The sequence below is a fragment of the Anthonomus grandis genome, chromosome 19 (assembly GCF_022605725.1).
Source record: "Anthonomus grandis grandis chromosome 19, icAntGran1.3, whole genome shotgun sequence".
NCBI classification, from domain to species: Eukaryota; Metazoa; Arthropoda; class Insecta; order Coleoptera; family Curculionidae; genus Anthonomus; species Anthonomus grandis.
This window is the reverse complement of record NC_065564.1, coordinates 8,780,689-8,805,492: the sequence shown is the minus strand read 5'-3', so window position 1 is coordinate 8,805,492 and position 24,804 is coordinate 8,780,689. Positions and strand designations below refer to the sequence as shown.

Genomic DNA, 24,804 nt, shown 5'->3' with positions numbered 1-24,804 from the left:
GGTATGGGCTTTTCCACACACGGTATTCTGGGTTGTGATTTTTTTTTTCTTCAATAAAACACCAATTTTTCGGTAAATAAGTGTAATTAGAAGAATTAAATAAAGCACTGCACTAACCGTACAATTCTGTTAATTGTTGTATAAAATATACAAATAAAAATTTTACAAAGTAAAATTCTGATTCTAACCGAATCATGTGTTATGAACTGTTTAATGACCTGTTGGCCTGAAGTTAAAAGTGTGAATGTATATAAAAATATGGATGGAGTGGAGAATGTGGCTGTGTAAAATGCTTACATAATGAAACGTTGCATTTTTGATTATAGGAGGATCTTTGTACTATTTGTCGGCTTTAGTAAGGAAATTGAATAAGCGCTTTTAAGAAATTAAAATCTAATAACTCTGTTTATAAAGCTAAGACTGTTTATAAAACTTAATATGCCGCCTGTAATAAAATATTAAATTTATATCATGCGGCTGGCGCGGCGACTAAATAAATTATAGTCTAAACATACCGCCCCCTTTGAAAGGGTTAACTTTCAAAAAAAATAAATAAAAATCAAATAAAATAATGATAAAACAACCTTAGTACAAAAAACCAACTAACAAATAATAATGTTAAAAAAAAAAATTTGTAAAAAGTGAATTGAAATAATGTACATTACGAATATTATAATTAACAAATAGCAATTCAATATTTGAATGCGGTGAAAATCTTATAAACTAAAAAATAAAAAGAGTTAATGCTAAAATATTAATCTTAAAATTAAGTATAAGAACTTATTATACCACTACTTATGGTCTATGGGTAAAGCACAAATCTTAGTAATAGCACGTTTCAAAATACCGTTGTTTGTACGAATGTTCACTACTCGCACTATATTATCTTTACCGGGAAAACACTCTACTACACGACCTAGCTTCCAAAATAATGGAGCTGTGTTATCGTACTTTATTAATACTAGTGTCCCTACTTTAATACTAGGAAATTGAGTGCCCCATTTGGACCTTTCCTGCAAAGTATTTAGGTAACTAAGAGACCATCGACGCCAAAAATGTTGTACTTGTTGTTGAATACGCTGATAGATCGATAGTCTATTATCTGGTATATTTATTATATCCGTTTGCGGTAATGCTGTTAATTTTTGCCCAATTAAGAAATGCCCAGGTGTTAAAGCCGCTAGATCATTAGGATCACTAGAAAGAGGTACCAATGGTCTTGAATTTAATATGGCTTCAATTAGAATAAAGACGGTTAAAAGCGATTCATAAGTTAAGTGCGCGTTTCCTACAATTCTCTTTAAATGAAATTTAGCTGACTTGACACATGCCTCCCATAGCCCTCCAAAATTAGGACCATATAGTGGTGAAAAATGCCAAGTTATTTGATTGATTTCTAGAAATTCTTTAAAATTTGATCCTTGTATTAATTTTTAATAGTGTCTTTTAATTCACGCTCAGCACCAACAAAGTTAGTACCATTGTCTGTATAAATATTATAACAAATGCCTCTTCGAGAAATAAATCTTTTTAAGCAATTGAGGAATGACTCTGATGATAAATCAGCTGACAGTTCGAAGTGTGTGGCCTTTGTTGCAAAACATACAAAAATACAAAGGTAACATTTGACCGTAATTCTGTTTTTGGTTTTACCATCTTTTACAAGGAAAGGACCAGCAAAATCAATGCCAGTAGAAAAAAAAGGTCTTTGAGGGATAACCCGATCCTTAGGTAATTCGCCCATTTGATTGCATGCAGGTATTGGATTTGCACGAAAGCAAATAATGCATTGACGGAGAATTTTTTGAACGTCATGACGACGTCATGACGACGTCGTTGATTTTATAGCTGACAAAGTTGTTTGAGCACCAGCATGTAAATGCCTCAGATGTTCATATCGTATAATTAAAGTTGTGAAATGACAGTCACTAGGAATTAAGATAGGATGTTTACCATTAAAATCTAAATTTGAAAACTTCAATCGACCTCCAACTCTCAACAAGCCATTAGAATCGATAAAAGGATTTAAGCGCAAAATTTTACTTTTCCCTTTTAAAGGTAAAGATGCTTTAAGACATTTGAGTTCATAAGCAAAATAATGATTTTGAATTAATTTACATAAGGTAATAGTAGCATTTATTAGTTCTTGCTTAGATAGAAGACTATAGTAACGTAAACCCTTTGATTTGGTTTTTGAATTATAAATAAATCTTAAACAAAAGAAATGACCCTTTGAAGCCTTGTATAAGATGAAAAATTATTAATAAAAGTGATGTTACTTTCAAATGTGGTTAAGACGGTTTGAGTATTTTGTTTCACCTCTGGAACATTCGATGAAATATTAGAATGTAAATAGGGCCATGTTTGTTCTTCATGTTGTAAGAATTCAGGACCAAACCACCAAAGTTTGCAATTTTTTAATGTATCTGGGTCTAATCCTCTGGATATCATATCAGCAGGACTTTGTTGGGTTGATACATGACGCCATTGGGAAAGAGTACTGGACTGTTGTATTTCTGATATTCTGTTAGCGACAAAAGTATTTAATTGACTGGGTTCTAAAGCTAACCATGATAAAACTATACTAGAATCAGTCCAAAAATAAGAATGATTTATTTTGACATGTTGAATAGCATTTAATACCTTTGAAGATAGCCTTATGAGTAGCAAAGCACCACATAATTCTAAGCGTGGTAAGGACAAAGTTTTTAATGGCGCAATTCTAGATTTAGCACAAATAAGTCGCACTACTACATCCCCAGAATTATTGCATGATTTAAGGTAGCAACAAGCTCCGTAAGCCTTTTGCGAAGCATCACTAAAACCGTGAAATTCCACTGAATTATAATTTAGACAAAAGATTTGCCTAGGAATTTTAATCTGATTTATTAAACAAATTTGCTCACAAAAGCTGATCCAGGTTTGATGTAGATCCATTGGAACACTTTCATCCCAATTAAGGCCTAATTGCCATAAAGACTGAATAATAATTTTAGCCCTTACAATGCAAGGACCAACAAGACCCATAGGATCGAAAATTTGTGAGGTACTTGCCAAAATGGATCTTTTAGTTACTGGATTAATATTAGGAAGACAGATCGTATACTGAAAAACATCATCTTTGGCATTCCACGTAATTCCTAAAGTTTTTGTTGTGTCATTTTCTGTAAGAATCTTTGCTTCTAATGGGGAATTTGAAAAGTTATTAAGAAGGGTATTATCACAGGCAAACCATTTTCTAAGATTGAAACCTGCAGATTTTAAAATTTCGTCAACTTCCTTAATGAGAACTTTTCCTTCTTGAATTGTGTTCGAACCACAGAGCCAATCATCGACGTAAAATGATTTTAAAATTTTGTCAGATGCTACGGGAAATTGAGCTTGATTCTCGATAGCTAGCTGTCTTAGACAACGAATAGCTAAATGAGCTGCATTAGCTGTGCCATAAGTAACTGTATTTAGCTGATACTCAGCCAACTCATGAGAAGGATCAAAACGCCAAATTATTTTTTGAAAGCATCGATGATTTTCCTGAACTAAAATTGATCGGTACATTTTTTCTATGTCCGCTGTGAACCCATACCTGTAGGTTCGAAAACGAATTATAATATCAATTAAATCATCCTGAATCTTGCACCCATTTTCAAGGTGTCGTTAAGAGCTAAACCACTAGTTGATTTCGCTGATCCATCAAATACCACTCGAAGCTTAGTAGTAGTGCTCGATTCCTTGAGAACAGCATGGTGTGGAAGATAAAATCCTGTGTTTATATGAGTTGATTGATGAGAAACCTTGGTCATGTGATTAAGTTCAAGATATTCCTTCATGAATGCATGATATTGTAATTTGAGATCAGGATTATTACTAAGTTTTTTCTCAATGTTATAAAATCTTTTTAGGGCAATGTCATATGAATCCCCCAAATTTGCGAGATTTTTTTAAAAGGTAAACTAACGACAAATTTTCCCAAATTATTTCTATAGGTAGTTTCAACAAAATAGGTTTCACATTCTTGCTCTTCCTTAGATAAAAAATGTCTTGGCTGACACTCTTCAATTTTCCAAAAAGCTTCTAATTGATTTTGCAAATCAGATGTGTTAGATGTAAATAAATTGCACACGGAGGAAAAATTTTCCAGAAAATTAAGTAATATGGGCCCTGAAACAATCCTCCCTAATTTTGTTTTTTGCACAATAGCGCTGGAATTTTGTAATTTGATTTGCCCAACACTCAATAAATTCCAAAAAATTGAAGCACCTATCAATAAGTCAATAGGTCCATTTTGATTAAAATTTTCATCGGCAAGAACAATGTTTTTAGGAATTTGAATGTTTGACATACTAAATGACACATCGGGTAAATTCTTTGTGATTTTGTCTGTGACTAGACATTCAACATTTTCTAATGAAAATGAATTGATTGATGATTTGAAATTTATTTTCACACTTTTATGTATATTTGTCACATTATTGCCAAAGCCTTCCACTGAATGACTTATATTTGAGCTTGGTAGCTTAAGTTTATGAAATAAGCTCCTTGTAATAAAATTTAATTGAGAGCCACTGTCAAGCAAAGCTCGACAAAAGTGATCATTACCGTGTTTATCTTGAATTAAAATACAAGCTGTAGGAAGTAAGATGCATTAAGATTGAGTTTTGGATGATAAAGATCTATTAATGACAGATAAAACTTGGGAATCATGGTTTTGTGATTCAATAGCGGACTCTCGAGGCATATTGGACTCTGAAACGACTTGAATATTATTAGGATTTTGTTTATGTCCTATAAATGGTTTTGGAAAATGCAACAAAGTATTATGTTTCAAAGAACATTTTTTACATGTTGCAGTACTGCGGCACTCCTTACCAGAGTGACCTGGTTTCAGACAATTTGTGCAAGCTTTAAGTGCACGAATCCTGCCTAACCTATCTTGGATGCTGAGTTTTAAAAAGTCACCACATGAAAAAATAAAGTGATCTTTTTTACAGTTTAAACAAATTGAGGAAGCTATTGAATGATTTGAACTGCGGTTTTGAGTTGAAATAAATCATCCATAGTAGGCGTGTCTGTATTAATTTTTAAAGAAATATCTTCCCACTCACGTCTAGTAGAAAAGTCTAATTTAGATTTTATATGAAATATGATAAACCAGTCCCATTTATCAACAGGTAAGCCTAATGACTTAAGAGCTCTAAGATGTTGATTTGCATTATCAAGAAGACCTCTGAGTAAAATATGAGATTCTTTATTAATTGGCTGAATTTCAAAAAGTGATTTCATATGGGCTTGAATTATGACCCGTTTGTTTTCATACCTCTTGCATAAAATATCCCAAGCAACATAATAATTAGACTCAATAACCTCCAATGAGAGAAGAAGTTTGGCAGCATCGCCTTTCAAACATGATTTAAGATACCAGAATTATTCAATATTGCTTAGTGATGCACTATTGTGTATCAAAGATTTATAAGTATCTGAAAATTGTAGCCAAAGCTCATAGGAGCCATAAAATTCTGGTAGTTTAATTTTGGGTAGGTTTGAATGGCATTGCAATGATGCGTTTTGGAAATTTTGCGGAATCGACTCTGCGATCTGGGATTCCTGATATGTTTGATGAATATCTCTGAGGTGTTTATCAATGATAGTTTTAGCCAAACCTGAAGATTCAAAAAATTCATCCTCAAAGTCAATCCTAAATTGTGAGTGATCCTTAGAATCAAATAATTCCAGATCACCCTGAACTGATACAAATTCAGGCCATAATGATTGTAGCCGTTCTAACCTGACCTGTAATTGGCCAATTTGATTTGGATTAGAAAATGTATTTACAAAATTTGTAAATCTTGAAAGAGCAACAAAAATTCTATTTCGTGCTAAAGAGAGAACTCTAATTTTAACGTTTAAGACCTCTGATGAGGATGATTGTGTTTCAGGCATTTTGTTGAAAATAAATTAATTCAACGTTAATTAAAAGAAAAAAAAAATTAATAAAATTGTTTAAATGCGAAAATAAAAACCAATTAATTATGCTTCTGTGTGAAAAAAAATAATTAGTGTAAATAAACTAAAGATTGTAACACTATCCAACAACAAGTACTACTCAAAATAATGTGCTACTCGAACTTTTATGATATATGACGTCGATGAACCTTTTCCCGCTCTTGACCTATATATCCTAAAGTTAAATAAGATAATGTAAATAAAAAATAAAAATGATTAACGACTTAAACTCGGAAACTGGGCCGAAGAATCGTCAAGTAGTCCTGTAGCGAAGTGAAGTACCTAATGTTGTTAAATTAGTCTGCCTCTGGAGCGGCTAAAAACCCGGAGATTCACTGCGTCGTCGAAAGCGTGTCTCAATGCCTGCCAATTGGTACCCCAGAGAAGATCGAAATGCTTGAAACCAAAATCAAAAAATCACCTTCTTTCGCTTGGGAAAAAGGACGAATTTTCTGGATTCGGATGCTGCTTGTTTCCTTGCGTTCACAATTTTGCATGAAACTTGGCGATGTGTGTTGCGATATATAAAAAATTTACCTTGTCGACTGCTTCGTATGATGTACCTGTGACTTCTGCCTAATATAGGTATGTATACCTATCTGCTGTCCACCAATCTGTCTATCCACCAATCTGCCAATCCGGCTCGAAGGACCATGTTTTGTGTATGGGCTTTTCCACACACGGTATTCTGGGTTGTGATTTTTTTTTCTTCAATATAACACCAATTTTTCGGTAAATAAGTGTAATTAGAAGAATTAAATAAAGCACTGCACTAACCGTACAATTCTGTTAATTGTTGTATAAAATACACAAAAAAAATTTTACAAAGTAAAATTCTGATTCTAACCGAATCTTGTGTTATGAACTGTTTAATGACCTGTTGGCCTGAAGTTAAAAGTGTGAATGTATAAAATGCTTACATAATGAAACGTTGCATTTTTGATTATAGGAGGATCTTTGTACTATTTGTCGGCTTTAGTAAGGAAATTGAATAAGCGCTTTTAAGAAATTAAAATCTAATAACTCTGTTTATAAAGCTAAGACTGTTTATAAAACTTAATATGCCGCCTGTAATAAAATATTAAATTTATATCATGTGGCTGGCGCGGCGACTAAATAAATTATAGTCTAAACAAAATGTATTGTATATTATTATATAAAAAAATCCGTTAGTTAACGTAGAGTACGTTACAAGACAACAGAAATCAAGTGATGGCTGATGTGAAGAAAGCACCATACGTTGTGATAAAAATTATAAGAAAACTTGAAAAAGCTGATGTGCAATAAATATTATTATTCAGGCCATTAGAAGGAGTTAAAAGGTCGGCTGACAGGCTACCTGCGCGCTATGGGCCTGCAGGCGAGCTTTCGGCAATACCTGGGGTCTGTCTCCTAAGATCTTCCAGTGGAACTACTCGCGCATTGTAAGACCTCGACGCCGTCACGACAAAAAGGCGTAAGTGCCAAAAAATCAAAATTGAGATTTTAATTGAAACGAATTCCTCTTTAAACGACTCAGCTTTTGGTGTATTGAACGCAAGCGATAAAAAATTATATTCGCTCTAATTTGACCCTAAAGATTTGTAAGCGCCACTTTATGCCGATTTTCCATTAGTGATCGTTTAACTCCCACGGTGAAAGGTGCTCTTACGCCCGGTGCAAATTTTATACCATGGTAAGTATAAATAATTAGTATTTATGGGTTATTTTGACTGGATTTAACTTTATAAGGTGAATTGTCATATTGAAATGAACATTTGTTTTTAGTATAGGTAAAAAAGCCCTTAATTGTGTTTTTGGCGGTTACGCCTTTTGAAACAACAATTTTTAAAAGGCTTAACCGCCATTCTCCCATAAGCAAGTAACACAAAGTTTAGATTAGTCTATCTACTACAAAAGTTAAACTTCCGTTGTAAATTATTGCTTATTTTAATTAATGCAATATTAATTTTAATAATTACATAATGCACGCTAATGTTGTGCAAAAAATAGGTACATAATTTAACTTTAAAATTAAGTGAAGATGTGTCGCTTACGCCTTAAGAAACCAAAATGTAAAATCATTAAATTTAGTAATACAAAATTAATAATAGTACTATTATGTATAATAATTATTATTAGTTATAATTAAAAGTATTAAAAAAATATACTTAATTTAAATAATAAACTGTTATGATTGTTTTAAAAACAAAGTAGCTATAAAAAATAAATAATTTTTATTTAGTTACACTTGTGTCATAAAAGATTTTTTAAAAGAGTTTTATACAGTATAGTTTTTTGTGTTATTTAACAAAAAAAAAATAATAATAATAATAACCCTCCTATGTTATAATAAGAAGTTTTTTTTCAGATGTCTCAAAGTCGAAAAATGGTTAAAATGGCGCAAGAACAAGTAGTAATTGCACCAGAATCACCAAATAAGGCTTTAGATGATACAAGAACCAATATTATCATATTTAATGAAGCTTTGCAACATGACATTCTCTTTGGGGAACAAGGAGAAGGTCCTGTAAATGTTGTTAACTATATCTTAGGTGACCAAGATATTTCTTTTACTTCGTTACAATGTATTTCCGATAAGACTGAAAAATGTGAGACTGATGTTTTACTTGAAACTGACGAAACTGTGACTAAAACTTGTAGTAGTGTAAGATCACGTTTAGTAGACTATTCGGACTCAAACGATGAAGATGCGTTGTATCCAGAGCAAGTTAGTGACAAAATACCGGAAGATGAAAATAATCAAGAAAAAAAAAGGATGCAGCAGGACCATCAACCGAAAACAACAGTCCTTGTGACTCTGACGTATTATCTTCTACTAGCATGTCTTTTTCTGATGACAGTAACCAATCTAGTGCCGAATCTACCTCTAGCAGCAATTATTTAATAGGAAGGAAGAAAAAAAGGCAGAAAGTAAGTGCCTTAGAAACAAAAGACTGCGAAATTCAGGTTTATCTCATTTAAATTATAAAAATGAAACAGTAAAGGCCAAGTCTATTTTACCAAATCCCTGTTTGAATAAAAAATGTGTAAACAACTGCAATGCTTTTACGGAGGAGGAGAGATTAGAACTTTTCTCGCTTTATTGGAGTATGAAGAGTTCCGTTGAAAAAAAAAGTTTTTTGAATGGATGATTGTGTTAATGTAGTACCAATAAAACGCAAGAGGACTAAAAAGGAATCGTCAAGGAGGGGCCTTACATACCAATATTATTTCATGAAGGAAGGGATGCAAGTTCGAGTTTGTCAACAGTTTGTAATTAACACTTTAAACATTACACAAAAAATAATTAGAAACTCCATTCAAGGAAAACTAAAACAAAATAGGGACCATAGAGGAAAACATACGCCCAAGCACAAAATGAATGAAGATCAAATAAATGAGTTCGACAATTTTATAAAAAGTCTGCCGAGAGTACCCTCACATTATTGCCACAGCATAAAGAAACCAGCAGTCGCACTTCAATAAAAATACATTGGCTTGAATAAGCGAGTTCGGTGCATGTGTACTAATGCAGGCGCGGCATATTTGCTTAGAGTAGGGATGCCGCTGACACTCGCTACAGTCCACGCGGCTTTTGCCTTGGCTAGAGCCGGACTTAAACATTTTTTTAGATATTATTATCTTGTAAAATAAAAATACCTACATAGTACAAATATTTATTTTTTAATATTATTAAAGTTCATACATTAACAAAATATTTAAACAAAAATAAACATAGCATTTCTACATCTAACAACGACGATATAGAAGAATACGTGCAGGAAGTTAATTAGGTATGTACCATAAATTTAAGAGACCATTCTTTGAGTAATTTTAATTAAAATCAGAAAAGTTTTTATAAAAAACGCTACGCTTTGTAAAAACGCTATCAAAATAGTCACTAAGTACGGCGCTGAACTAGGCGATACACCTATGAACACAGTTCGATAAACAGTGAGCTCGGCATCCGGAGAATATGGCTGCGGTATGGCTAAGGATGCTATTAGTTCGCTTACATTTTCGAGCGGAGTGCGACTGCTGGTTTCTTTATGCTGTGTTATTGCCGTGCCTCAAGTAATAGGTTGTATCTTTCAAGCGAAATTAGAAATGTACAAAATCTGTTTAGAATGTACGAATCGGTAGTAAAGAGTCATGGAAATAAACCGATTAAACTCTCAGCGTTTAGAAAAATTTTTAAAGATAAATATAATATTGGATTACACAGACCTAAAAAAGATAAGTGTCTGAAATGTGAAAAATACAAAAATATTCCAGATGTTGAAAAAACTGATTCCGTAAAAGATGACCACTTAAAACACACCAAAGAAAAAGATGAAGCAAAACGGATTTTTCTTGCAGAGCAAGAAAAATCTTCGAAGGACGGGTTTCTTGTCGTGTCGTTTGACCTACAAAAAGTTCTTTCTACACCACATGGCCCAAGTATGATTTTCGGTTTTTCAACGAAGTATGCCGTTTACAATTTTACAGTTTATGAAAGTAAATCAAAAGACGGAATATGTTACCTATGGGGCGAAAAGGACGTAAAGCGCGGTGTTAATGAGATTTGCACTAATTTATACACCTACTTACTTCAAGTTGATCGACGTGGTAAGTTTCAATCAGTGTCCTTATTTTGCGATAATTGCCCAGGGCAAAACAAAAACAAATTCATGCTAAATATGTTGTCATACTTTTTACAAAATTCACTGCATGTAACCGATATTTCAATAACTTATTTAGTAGCGGGGCGTACCTATATGCCAGTATAGATAGTGTTCACGCCGTTATTGAAAAATATACTGCATCCATGAACATTCAAGCACCCTCAGAATGGCCTACTGTCATTAGGCTAATTTATGCTAGAAAGCGGCCTAAGCCATATGAGGTAGTTCAAATAAATTTTTCTGACTTTTTGGATTGGAAAGCAGTAACTTCTTTAAAAAAGATTAAGGCAACAGTTGGTACCGAAATTAAAATAACAGATATAAAAAAAGCAAAGCTTTCCAAATTAGATTTAACTTGCATTGAGATTTCCACAAGTTATGATTTAGAATCACAATTTTATAAAGTTGAATGGAGTTGTCGAAAATTACCTTGCCGCGCGTATACAAATGAATTACCAATTAATAAATCAAAATATCAAAATCTGACAAATTTATGTAAAAAATTGTCTATTAAAAAGCATTATCATTCCGAATACTTTTCCCTTACTTGTAATAACAAAGTACCTGATATGCTACCTGAAACCGGTTTGGAAGATAATAGCAAAGATTAATAGCTTACTCAGATTTACATACTTTTTCTATTTCGCTTTTTTTTAAGTTTAGTTTCCAAAGAATGTTTTGTTTTTTTTTTTATAAAATATTTTTTTATAAAAAAATAAAAATTTTTTAATGTTTTGCTACTTTCTATTTATTATAGATATTTTACTTCCTTTTAGAAAGAATTTGATTTTATTTTTGTTTTATACATGTTTATGTTACTTATTTGTAATTTTTTTAAAATATTTTTAATAAAAACGATTATTTATTATTGTTTTTTATTTTTTTTTAATTTTTATCTAAGCGCCAAGAACTTTTCTTAATAAAATGGGCAAGGGCGTATCTACTGTCTAACTATTTTTTTTAATAAAACTCTTCATTTTAAACACCACTTTATCAGTTTGTAAACAATAAAACTTATCCAAGCATTTAGAACAAGCAGTATTAATTTTTCGGGTCTCCTGTAAAATTTGCTGGTTAACACTTACGCCTTTTTGTCGTGACGGCGTCGACCTCTTCTCACATACGGGGCTGTCGTTTAGTGGCCATGTACGGAGAAAGCGAAAATTCGTGCTCAACTGGACAGAGTCTTGCATGTCTCAGCATAACGGGTTCCATGCGGACGGCGACAACTAGAGCGCTTGAGACTCTGCTGAGCCTTCCGCCTCTGGACCTCGTTGTGCAATTCGAGGCAATGAGGACTGCGTACAAGCTATACGTCCTCGGCGAACTACGTGCTAGCGAGACCGGTCACGCAAAAATTTGGTCACAGGCCATACAGGAATGTCCTCTCCTTCTGATGGGCAGTGACTGCATGGCTCCAGTAACTGTGGACTGCGAGGGATTCGTGACGCACATAGCAGGTAGAGAGAAGTGGCAGCATCCCAACAGACCTGCATTGCTAAATAGGGGGATCATCTGCTACACAGATGGCTCCAGAATGAATAACAGAGCTGGATCAGGGTTTTGTGGTAGGATCCCACGTACCAGTAAGGCATAATCGCTGGGGGAGCACGCCACTGTCTTCCAGGCCGAAGTATTCGCTGTATTAAAATGCGGACAGAAAACCCTAAGCTGCGGACACCGCAATACAGTCGTATCAATATGCTCGGACAGCAGAGCTGCCATTAAGGCTATCACGGCCGCAAAGGTAATCTCCAAGCTTGTACTAGAGTCAAAGATAATTATACTAACGAATAGATAACCCACGTAAATGACAAGATGTGAACTGACAAGGAGACATCAATGCTTCCTTAAATAAGAATATTTTATGCGCTAACCGTGTAAGAATCGAAGCGACGTTGCCATTACTGATAACATTTTAAATTTTATCTGTTAGTGAATAATTATTCTCTCGCGCCGCGCCGCGCCGTATAAAGGCAGAACGAGGTATTCGCAAAAATTAAGTTTTGGGAAAATGGATGTTTTAATCAATTTTTAGTTTATTCTTAACATATTGATTTAACTTATTATTAAAAACTTGTGACTATGTTTTTTGCCTTATTTATACACTGAGATAGATACACTGAGATAAAATTGCTTGGGCCTTAATATATAGTGAGGTTTTGTCGCCTGCATTATTTGCCTCTGTAAAACTACATAAAATATTACACCAACCATATTATTGCATTGAAAAAATTTGTAAAAATCGCGAAAAATTGTTGAATCATCATTTTGGTTTTGTTCGCATTAAAATTAAAATTTCTCCATTATTATTTCAAACGCTAAAATTTAAAAAAAATGCACATGCCTAGAAAAATAAAACGATTCTAAATTTATAAAGACTTAATTTTTGGCATTTTTTGCATTGATTTGTCTTTATACCGCATCGTAGGATTATTATTGATAAGGCCTTAATCTTTAAAGTTGACATTTGAAGTTAATTAGGAACAAAGTGGAGGAATATGTTTTAATAGAAAATAATTCTCACAAATATTTTAAATAACAAAATCAAAGCAACATTACTAGTACCTATATTATTTTTATGAAAAAACTTAAAGTTGTGGTTTAAAGCTAATTAAACAGGACAAAATGCCGGGTTGAATTTTGGTGCATATTCTTATATAGGCCTTTAATCGAAAATACGAGAGCATGTGTTGCTTTTTTTGAGGAACGCCCTAAGACACCTAAATCTTCAAATCCTTCAATGAGATCGAGTTTTTTGTTGTATTTAATTAGTTTTTTTAATGCTTACCTCGTCAAAGGCTAACACAATTTTTTTTTCATTTTTGGTCATACCCTCACATTTTTTTTAAGATGATACTTTAAACCATTGTCAAAATCTGTTTTAAATAAATTTTCGCTCATCCATCTTCGTATTGTTGAAACGGAGGGTAAAATAAAACCTTTACGCCTCAAAAACATATATGCCGCAGGAGATTTATAAAAAATTGACACAGACACTTCTTTTTCCCTGTTGTTCCATTTTTTTTTAGACTGTCCATTTAATTGCATCAAAATAAATGTTTTTGGTACTACTGATAGAAATGTTAACAACGGCATTACTTTTGAAATTAAAGACTTATTATTTTTTTGTTTTAACTGTAAAAGTCGCATACGGAATTTATTTTTTTTGAATTTACTTCCGAGAATTTTTATTTGTTTTTTAACATTAATTTTCTTGGCCTCATTGTATGATTTGGAAGTTTAATTATTTCCTCTAGTTTTTTTGTATTATGATCGCCTTCGTTTAAATGTAATTTTTTCGTTACATTTTCGTTGGTTGTCGGACTGTCTGTAGGTAAAGCCCGTTTTTTCCCCGAATAGGTCCTTTCTGGTGATAGTACTTTTAAATGTTTATCTGTTGGGAAATATACGTAGGGTATTGCATTTATTTTTAAATAACGCCATTTTTCTGTCCGAAAAGCGCTGTCCGCAAAATGTCTCTCACACAAGTGTTTATTTTTCAGGATTTCCAGATCCATACCAAGTAACGTTGCGCTTCCTGAAATCGGTAAATAATAAAAATACCGTTTGATGATTAATTTTTATTTCGGGTGTTGCATCGCCAAGAGGGACCTAGGAAAATATTGACTGTTCTTGTAGAGAGAAAAAATATTTAAGTTAATTAAAGAATAATAAAATCTTCTACCAACAAAATAACTTTCATTTTTTTAATTTTTTTTCTTGATTGTCTAAGATTGTCCAAAAATCTTGATGAGTTTTGTCACGCTGTACTTACAGGCACTGCTCAAAGTAAAAAGCCAAATGACTACTGTATTTACTACCAATGTATAAAATGACAAACTTATTTGACGGTCCACTAGTCAAGATAAAAAAATGTTGGTTGTTACCTGTAAATACATTGCAATAAAAAAAGATAATTTTTTATATAGATTTTTGGCTATAAAGCTTAATAAAGCTCACAGAATCGGCGTGAATTGATAGATATGTCAAAGGTATTTTGACTATCAAAGTAACAAGTGGTAGAGATTTAAGCTATTTAAATAAGTAAAAAATGTATGTGCGTGACGTGCTATTTTATTGCTGTGCTATTTTATAGGCTGTAGATTTTAGTACTCTTTAATAAATTTTAATACTTTTTTCTCTAAGTTAAAGAGGAAAGCCAATCCCTATAAAAAATAACATGGGATTTCCTGTGTCCCACTTAGCAATGGCAACACTAAGTATACAAAAGTGCATGAGCACAAAAAAACGATGGCGCGCAAAAGAGAAATTCTATCAAAAATATTTATATCAACGATCCCATCCTCAAACTTCCCCAAAATCGGTATCATATAATACCTATTTAAAAAGAGATACAATACCTATTTAAAAAGAAGTTGGTCAAGATTAGAAGTTCACTTTATTGACTTTTACAGATGAGGCAGTAAAATGATAAAGTAAGTTTACTACATGAGCTTTAGCGAAGGCAGAAATTTTAAAACGCCTATTTTACTCTAATAAATAACTATTATTATTTGTTATGGTACTATTTTTAAGGTTTTATCTCAAAGTAATTATTGTTTTGGAATTTGACTATTTAAACCGGTATTATATATTTTTATTCTTTAAATTTAATTTTCAGTATCCAAAAATTAACTTTGTACATCACCTCATAGTTTTACCACCTTATACATTTTTCATTTACCTAAAAGTCTGAAAATTATAGTTTTTGGTTAACTGTAATTTTCATTGCCGAATAGTTCCCAATTAAAACTTGAGATAGATATAGATTGTAGGTGATGTTCATTTCACAGGTATTCAGCTGTAACTTTGCGTAAAATACACGTATTTATACCTGGCTCTTCTAGGATCCACAGTTAAAGACCCATGAAACGAACTTTAGGTACAAGGTGTTCCATTTGAGAGGAAAAACGGCATATTTTTTACTTTTTTCCGTATATTTACAAAATTGAATATAGCCAATCGACGTATTTTAACTCGGAGAATCTGAAAATCGTAATAAGAAAACAATGTCGTCAGTCTTTTTTGTTTTTAATGGAATTGTTTTCTTATTACGATTTTCAAATTCTCCGAGTTAAAATACGTCGATTGGTTATTTTCGATTTTTTTAAAATATACCGGGAAAGTCAAATAATATGCCGTTTTTCCTCTTAAATTGAACACCCTGTACTTACTTACTAAGGCACTGTTAAGGTTAAGTATGTTTATAGAACTCTAGGACTTATTGTGTTGCTCAGCCGAGTCGCAGCCGTCAAATTAAATTTTGCAACACAGCCAAGCGATCGGCCAGATTTCAACGCGTAATTTCACCGATGGATCCTCGCTCGAAAAGCGGGGATCCTTTTAGGTGGTCAAAAAATTTACACGGGATGGATTTTCTATAGTTTACTATTATTTTCTTTGCTAGAGTGCATAGTCCTGAAAAAACTGGTGCAGGTTGGCTGCAGGTTGCCATGCAGGTAATGAGAAAGCGGACTCTCTTGCCAGACTGGGATCCGCGAATGTGCCGATGGGGCCGGAACTCATAGTTGGTATCGCCAAATGCGTTGCGGTCACGTAAATGAAGGGTCTGCTGGACAAGTGGACCCACCGAAGATGGACTGAGTCTCCTGGTATGAGACAGGCCAAAACGCACATAAGTGGGCCCTCTGCCTGTCTCACCAAAAATCTACTACGCCTAAAAAGACGCGAACGTCGGCTACTGACAGTTCTTTTAACCGGTCACTGGCACTTAAGAAGCCATCTCCATATTATCGGCATTGCGAACATCCCGGAATGCCGATGGCGCTGTGAGGAGGAAGAAAAAATCAGAAAAAATACTTGGGTAACACTTTCAGTGTACCGAGTGACTTTAAAACCTTCAGACCAGAGAGCCTTATCGGTTTCTCTAAGGCCGTTGGGCTCTGGTAACCCCCGGTGGGGCATGACGGGTCCATCAGGAGACCTATATGCATAACTGCCTCGGCAGCCCACTGTTTCGACAATTCAATTTAATTCAAGGTCGGATGACGTGAAACCAAAAAAACTTTTTAAGAAATCTAAATAACCTTTAGTCTAATTTTCCTAAATAGTTCATTAGAAAACTGGAAAATTTGGTATATTCAAACTTTGACCCTAAACAAATAAAACTTCTATCGAAATTTGAATAAATCCTCTAATTAATTAAAATTAACGACTAATAATGTATCAATAAATGCACGTCTCAAAAGGTAAACGGACCTAAAATCTAATGAGTCACTACAAAGAATAACCGACTAGTTTCGTGCTAAGAATACATTAACCATTCGCATATTAATATTTACACTGTGACCCAAAAATGTAGCATTTCCTCCATTTACAGGCACAAATATTAGAAAAGGTCCAATCAGACAAAGTGATAGTTACGAAACCAGAAGAAGACCGGCGCAGGCGCACGATCATCGTTGAAAAGAAAAATGGCAGCTTCGGCTTCACCATCCAAAGCTACGGCATCCACTACAAAAAAGAGAAGGAGATAGAGATGATCACTTACGTGGATTACGTCGACTATGACGGCCCGGCATACAGGTAAGCAGCGAAAACATAAAACTCCATCCGTCTCCCTCACTCACGTTACATCAGGGCAGGCATGAGAGAGGGCGACGTCATTCTGTCCATCAACGGGACCGACATGGAAAAGGCCGATCACAAGACCCTCGTGAACTACATTAAAAACTGCGAGTCGCGCATGCGCATGGTGGTTTTGTTCGAGGATTGCGTGAGGAAGGTGAGTAGCATTCAAATTCCCGTCTCTTCGAACTGATTGTAACGGAAATTCAGGTGGAACTGCACATGCGCTACATCCAGCTGCAGAACCTGCTTGAGAGCAAGATGGACGAGCTGGAGAGGCTGTGCATCCGAGAGAGACAGCTGCTGGAAGGCAAGTGGAAGACCCATAGCTTACCGGCGAGGAAGAAGGCCAGTCAGAATAACACCAGTGGACCCCCTACCCCTCAAGGTAAGCTGCAATGGCTCTTCAGAAGCTAAGCTGATATGCGCTTTTTAAGGTTACTACACATTCTGCAGACCAACCGTTTCTACAGAAGATGTTGCCCAAAAGAAACAGCCTGCTCCGCTAATATTTGCTTATCAATATCTGGACAGCACTTACAGATACTTGCTGCACCCCTCAACGAGCTCCAGTGGGGAGTACTTACTCACTTTTGACCCACAGAGGTGCCTCAAAGGTTACTTATCCTTTAACAGTTTTTCTCATGAGTTGCTTTTAGTGAGTCACGATACAGCGACAGAAGGGATCAAAGTTTCATCATTAAAACCCCTCAATCTCAGAAGCCACCCACGAGATCTCAGTACTCAGAAAACAAAAGCAAAAAGGGGCATGGGCCTTGTCATAGCTACGGGGGGCACCTGTGCAACCCTTGCCTCACCGTTAATACCACTAATGGTAATTAAATTTTTCTCAAAAAAGTTTTATTATTATTTTATGGAGTTTTCAGGTGACAATACTAGCTTAGAAGCATACGACTTAGCTAGTCCTTGCTGTGATCCTCACTGCGTACCTGCCAGAAGGAGGAGCAGGAGTCAGAAGGACAACAGAAAGAGAGAGTCCAAGACTGAAGAAACTCAGACTGAGCCTCAACAAGTGAGAATTCACAAAAACCCTTGCCCTTTAATGCTTTATTTGCTTTTTAGGTTCCAAGATCTCGTCCACATTCCCAAGTAGGCCAGGCACCTCCAACGACTGCGGCAGGGTACATTTCCGTACCCAGAAGGTACTTTCATATGGGCGCTGGATTGGTCAGTCAGTGTAGCCTTCACTCGTGCACCTCCAGCGAAATGAGCAACGTAGTTCCCACCACCACCACCATGGGAGAAAGCAGCGCGAACAGCTACACAACGTCACTCAGCACTGACACTCTTTACTGGGAAGGCTCGACAGATGCGAGACAACTGAGCCAAAAAAGCAAACAGGAGCAGCGGTACTCACAGCAGCAGTACCCCCACGAGCCGATTTACGTGCAGTACAACCAAAACAAGCCGAAATCCTGGGATAACTTGACCACCAAAGCGTTTGGAGGCTACGGTTTCGGATATGGATACTTCGACGCCTCGGGGAACAAGTGCAAGCAAAACACCACCCCAAGGAACTCTCAGAAATCTCAGTACGTCAGGGTGCAAGACAAAAATGGCCCCCAGTACACCCCACACACTCAGAGAAGGTATTTCCAGCCCACCAAGTCCACTGAGAGCCTGCTCTCCATTCCGAAGTACTCGAATGAGAACCTAACGGATTCCAGTGCCAGTTGTGAGTGTTTGGAGGCGGTCAGCTCGCCAGTGCCCGATGGCAGTGAGTCCAGATTCTTTCAGAGTCCAAGGCCAAGCGTGATCAGTCCGACCGATCCTAATTTCGGGTATTACAGTGCTGCCAGGAGGACGTCCAGGCAGGAGGGCCAGCAGGGTAGTAAGAGCGCCGGGTCAGCAAGTAATTCTGAGGCTACGAGGCTGTAGAGGGGATGTTTGTGGAGCTGTGTTTGGTAAATTAAGTTTGCAGGGCAGTAAGGCAGTTTTTAGTGAAAGAAGTGGGTGTTTGGAGGCCGTAGGGGTAATGGAGCGCTACGAAAAGGTTGTTCAGCTGTAGCTCTTCTCAGTGTAGCTCTATACACCTTAACAATCAGAAGAAGAAGGTCAAAGTGACACGTGACAGCTGTCATAAGTATTGCCGGCACAGTATAGTGGGAAATTTCAAATTAAGACCGGGAACACCACATAGATCTTTCTCCTTGTGATTTTTTTTTAATGTGACACTCGAAAATGTTTATATATATTAATGAATTAAAATGAGAAAGATGGGGGATTTTGCACAGAGAAGAGGTGGAAGGATGGAGAGAGGTTTTTACCATAAGAACTTTTGTTATTCCTTATAGTAACTGTATGCCAAAGAATATTTTAAATATGCTCTGATAATGTAACATTTATTAATCATTATTTAATTAATTAGTGAATACGTGTTACTTAATCGAAATTATGTGGGGCACTTAATTGGGGAAAAACACGTTTTTTCGCACATTAATGGCTGTATATTTAATTTTCAGTGGAAATTCTCAATATGCAACGATATTAGGTAAATGAATGGATTTTATTACGCATGTGAAACCCAAAGACAATTTCCAAATAAATTTTGTTACGTTGTTTTAACGGTGTTTTATTGTTATAATTTATTTTTGAAATGTATAAAGAAACCAATAAATGTACAAAGTGGTACTATACTGTATATATTTTTAATCTAACAAAGTTTTGACTAAAAATTGTACAAATCAAACTGAGACGTGGCCGGATTTTAAGCTTCAATAAGAAGCCTGAGTTTTAGTTCTATTTTTGAACAAGGAATATCAAAAATAGAACAAATCATAAAAAATAATATTTAGCCGTAAATTGAAAAATAAAAAAAATTCTGAAAAATTGAAAATTCTTGGGTGAAAAACCAAAAAAAAAATTTGAAAAAATTATTTTTTTTTGTTTATGGATGTCACCCAAAAAGCTTCAAGAAAGTCTTATAAAACTTTCGAGAAATATATCAGGAAAAAGTAACACTCAATTTTCCCAAAAAAATCTTCCGCGAAATAACGTAGAGCGTACCCATGAGAAAATGTTCATAATGTTAGTTTTTATTTTTTTTCCAAAAAACAATTAAAAGAAGAAAAAAAAAGTTTAAACAAAAGTTGTTTGGAATATCAATGCGCATTAGATGCAATAGAAACATAATTTTTAAATTCATTAGTTTCTCAGAAAATTAAAAAAAACCTTTTAATAGTTTTCTTTCGTTATCTTAAAAACTATTAGGAATCTGAAACATTTTCTTTTACCATTGAATTCCCAATTATAAAAAGAACAAATCACTTGGAATACCATTTACCTGTAAATCAAAAAATAAAAGAGTTATGGAACATTTTTGAAAAATTAGAAACATTTTGGAGGATAAATTAGGAAGAAATTTTTTTTTGAAAAAATTAATTTTTTTAGTAAATTAATAATTCATTCAAAAGGCTTCAAAAAAGTATTTTAAAACCTTTTTGAAAAATGTATTTTCTAAAAAATTCTTCTGCGAAATATCTTAAGCGGTACCCATGGGAAAATGTTCATAATTTTGGTTTTTAATTTTTTTTGTAGAAAACAGTTGAAAGGAGAAAAAAATAGTAAAACAAAAGTTGTTTAGAATGTCAATGCACATTAGATGCAATATAAAAATCATTTTTAAATCTAATAGCTTTTCAGAAAATTGGGAAAAACCTCAAACAGTTTTTCCTCATTTTCTGGAAAACTATGGGGAGAATAGAAAAATTTTTTTAGCATTAAATTCCTATTCAAAATTAGAACAAGTTGTAAAGGATAACACTTAGGCGTAAATCAAAGAATAAAAAAGATATGTAAGCTTTTTGAAAAATTAGAAACATTTTAGATGAAAAATTGTATTTTTTTTAATTTAATTTTTTTTTGGTAAATCAATGAATCACTAAAAAAGCTTAAGAAAAGTCTTATAAAACTTTTTCGAAAAATGTACCAGAAAAAAGTTACACTCAAATTTTAACAAAAAACTCCTATTATCGTATGAAATATCGTAAGCGGTACCCATGGGAAAATGTTCAAAATTTAGGTTTTTATTTTTTTTCTAAAAAACAATTGGAAGGAGAAAAAAAAGTTAAAACAAAAGTTATTTGGAATGTCAATGCGCATTAGACGCAATAGAAAAATAATTTTTAAATTCATTAGTTTTTTAGAAAATTATAATAATAATAATAATAATCTTTATTTAGCAAAAATGCTACATGACATATCAAAATCAAATATAAAAATACAAAGCTTGTTTAGTTTAATTTACATCCATACATACACACACACACGCAATTCAACAATCGATGTTTGATGTTTTGATTTGGTTGCGCTTGGGTCGGGTTGCGGCCTTGTTGACTCAGCCAAAATAGTGCGGTCCCATGCTGTTTCCATAGCTGCACGTTTTACCCGGGTCACCAGGACAATGACGACATCCCGGCAACATAGAAACACACCACCGTAGTGCGTCAGACCATGACCTAGGTATGGATGCATACAAACTAAATATTTAAAATTAAAGACAATATTTCAGTATAATTAAGAATACAAAATAATCATTTACATATTACCCATCTACAGAAAATAAAACAAAAAATAAAATAAAAATCTGTCATAATCGGGAAAAATTACATTTTTGTGGTTATACTAACATTAATATTTTGTTAAGATGTATTCCCTTAGTAGCCTTTTGAAGAGGTTAACACTATTACAAACTTTTATATCATTTGGTAATTTATTAAACTCACTAAAGCCTTTGCAAAGAATAGAATTTAGCAATTGGTTGGTATTACATCTATTAACTAAAATAAAATCAATACAGTTTCTTGTGTTATAATTATGGACGTCTCGAAAAATTGATAATTTATCAGCTAAATATTTTGGCAAAAGACCTTGTTTTAATTTAAATATAAAAAAATTAACATTAAAAGCAATCCTTTGCTGAACAGATAACATATTTAAAACATTTAACATAATTTTAATAGGTGTGTATCGGTTGCATTTTAAAATCGTTCTCATGGCTCGATTTTGAATTTTCTCAATTTGGTTGATTTTATGAGGCAAATTATATTGTGACGACAGGCCACCTATTTGAGAGACCACCCTGTACGAGCTAGACATCCGAAGCGCGCGTGGGCTGGGAAACAACGACTCAGCATAGTGTGTTATTGTAATTGCATAGCTAATAAAATGTACTAATAATTAGTTGTCACGTAGACACCAGAATTATAACATCTAGGCAACTCAATATACCATCTGTTCATTAAAGCCCAACACAGTAGTATTAATTAAGCTACAACCCCCAAAGAAAGTACTGGTGTCACAACTGATGGAGGCGCCGCGTAATCCTATCGTACAGAGTAACTTTCGCGAAAACTGATCTACATCTACAGTTAAAGTACTAGTTTGCGTGGTTGATCACTCGTAACGTAACGTCGGTCGTAGAAAGTGTAGAGTACGTGTTAATGGTTAGAAAGTGTAGTGCGAGAGTAGTGAATGTTCTTGAGAAGTCACGCTAGAGCCAATAGACGCCGCTCATCACTTCTACCAGTTAGAAGCAATCAAACATGCCTAACAACCAAGATAATGACGAAGTAGGAGAAAATCCCAGAGGCCAAGACCGAAACGCAAGGGAAGTTTATACTTCTACTATTCGCAGGAAAAGAGGGTGAGAACGTGGCATCATTTATAAAAAATTTAAATAGAGCCGCAAGAGCAAACCGTTGGTCTAAGGAGACTAAACTTCTCCAACTACTATGCTATTTGGAAGGTGCAGCTCTAGAATGCTTTGAAACGATAGAGGAAGATATAGAGACGTACGACGAAGCAATAGAGTCTTTAAGAGCCAACTTTACAAAAACAAAAGACCAAGAGCAGGTGTATGTTCGGCTATTAACTAGAAAGCAGCAGGATCTCGATGAACTGTGGTCCTATTATCATGAGATGTTGAAATTGTGCCATGATGTAGATCCAGATATGGAAGAACGAGAGCAAGTTGGTTTCATCATAAGAGGTCTGCAACCGAAAATTCTACAGAAAGTAAATTTAATGGACAACCCGACAGTAGAGGCTCTTCGAAGGAACTTGCAGAAAGTAGAAACTACCGAGTTTTTGGCGGGAGAGTCGTACCCTGATGGAGCCATGCCGAGTACTAGCAGAGGACCTTACCCTGAAACAGCCAGAGGAAACCATCACCAAATGAATGATCTGGTGCAGAGAATCCAACAACTGGAAAGACAATCAGGTAGGCAACAGTCAAATTTTAATAACCCACGTTATTTTAATCATAATTCAAGAAATAACGGATTTAACAATCCTAGCATTAAAAGAGAGGTACGAACGCCAGAAGGAAAAATAAGGTGTTATAGCTGTGGAAAAATTGGCCACTATGCAAAAAACTGCTTTGCAAAAAACGGCAATACCCGTCGATAAGCGACGGTCAATCTACAAAACAAATTCAATCAAATTTAATGCTGAATTGTTATTTCTGTAAATTAGATAGCCATAAGAAAAATAATTGTAGGTTTAAGAAAAGGCAGTTAAAATCATGTACTTATACTGTATCTGACATAACGACATTTATAGAGCCAGTAATTATTAACGGACGTATAGGTCAAAATAATGTAAAATTTATTATAGATACCGGGTCAGGAATAAGTTTAATTGATTACTCTTGGGTTAGACACTGTAAAATAGAAAAGGTAGGAAGCGTGATAATTAAATCAGCTAGTGGACATTTATTGTGGGTTTTAGGTAGGATTAAGTTGAATTTTGCTTTAAATGGTGTAGAGTTGTCATTTGACTTCATCGTTGTTAAAAATTTTGGAGAAAAAATTATTTTAGGAAATGATTTTAATGACAAATTTAGAGCTGATATTAATTTTCTTCTAAAATCCATAAAACTGCAAGTAGGAAAAGACTCGCGTATTATTAAATTCGGTAAATTAGATTACGAAACTCCATCGCAAGATAGTGTTGTACGCAGTCTCTGTTTTGTTAAAATACCTCCTAAAAGTTCAGTAAAAGTTTCAGTGCATTTCAATAGAGCGTTAGCAAGAAACTATTTTTTTTTTCACCGTCCACTAACTATTTTTTTAATCGAGCTTGTAAAATTATCAATTTTGACGAAAAGAAGACGTTAATTTGCATAACAAACACCTCTAATGTAACTGTAGACATTTATAAAAATACCGTGTTGGGCGAATTAAATAAGGAATTCTCGCGCGTAGGCGCGAATGATTTTAGTGAGTATCATAAGGATACACTTTTCGGGAGTTACCCTGTATTTTTACAGGAAGACAATGTAGTATGTGATGTTTCAAATTTCAAATTTCAAATTTCAAATTCAAATATATTACTTAAAATTGTACAGTATTGTTACAAAGTTAGTGTTTGTGCCCTAAGTCACAAGTGACTTGTCGGGACACAGTATTTCAGAATACAATAATAATTTAATAATAAATTTGAGAGCTTGTTATAAAAACCAAATTAAATTAACTTAGATTAAATTTGTAAAAGTAATATTTAAATTAATTCATTCTTTTATTCTATCATTAAATAATATTTGCAA

At 34.2% G+C, this 24,804-nt stretch overlaps 1 protein-coding gene across 5 annotated transcripts in view; it reads left to right on the top strand.

Moving 5' to 3' along the window:
- Positions 1-19,823, top strand: part of LOC126747326 (uncharacterized) — a 46,043-nt gene extending 26,220 nt beyond the window's left edge. For 2 of the 5 annotated variants that reach the window (XM_050455876.1, XM_050455875.1), the window contains exons 2-8: positions 16,990-17,195; positions 17,250-17,394; positions 17,448-17,625; positions 17,675-17,843; positions 17,897-18,072; positions 18,125-18,270; positions 18,321-19,823. In XM_050455876.1, coding sequence (XP_050311833.1) covers positions 16,990-17,195; positions 17,250-17,394; positions 17,448-17,625; positions 17,675-17,843; positions 17,897-18,072; positions 18,125-18,270; positions 18,321-19,136 — 1,836 coding nt within the window. In that variant the 3' untranslated portion in view covers positions 19,137-19,823. Of the gene's footprint in view, positions 1-7,301; positions 7,457-12,277; positions 12,394-16,989; positions 17,196-17,249; positions 17,395-17,447; positions 17,626-17,674; positions 17,844-17,896; positions 18,073-18,124; positions 18,271-18,320 lie in introns of those variants that run through there. The other 3 variants (XM_050455877.1, XM_050455879.1, XM_050455878.1) reach the window with 3 other exon arrangements.
- The last annotated feature ends 4,981 nt before the right edge of the window (positions 19,824-24,804 follow it).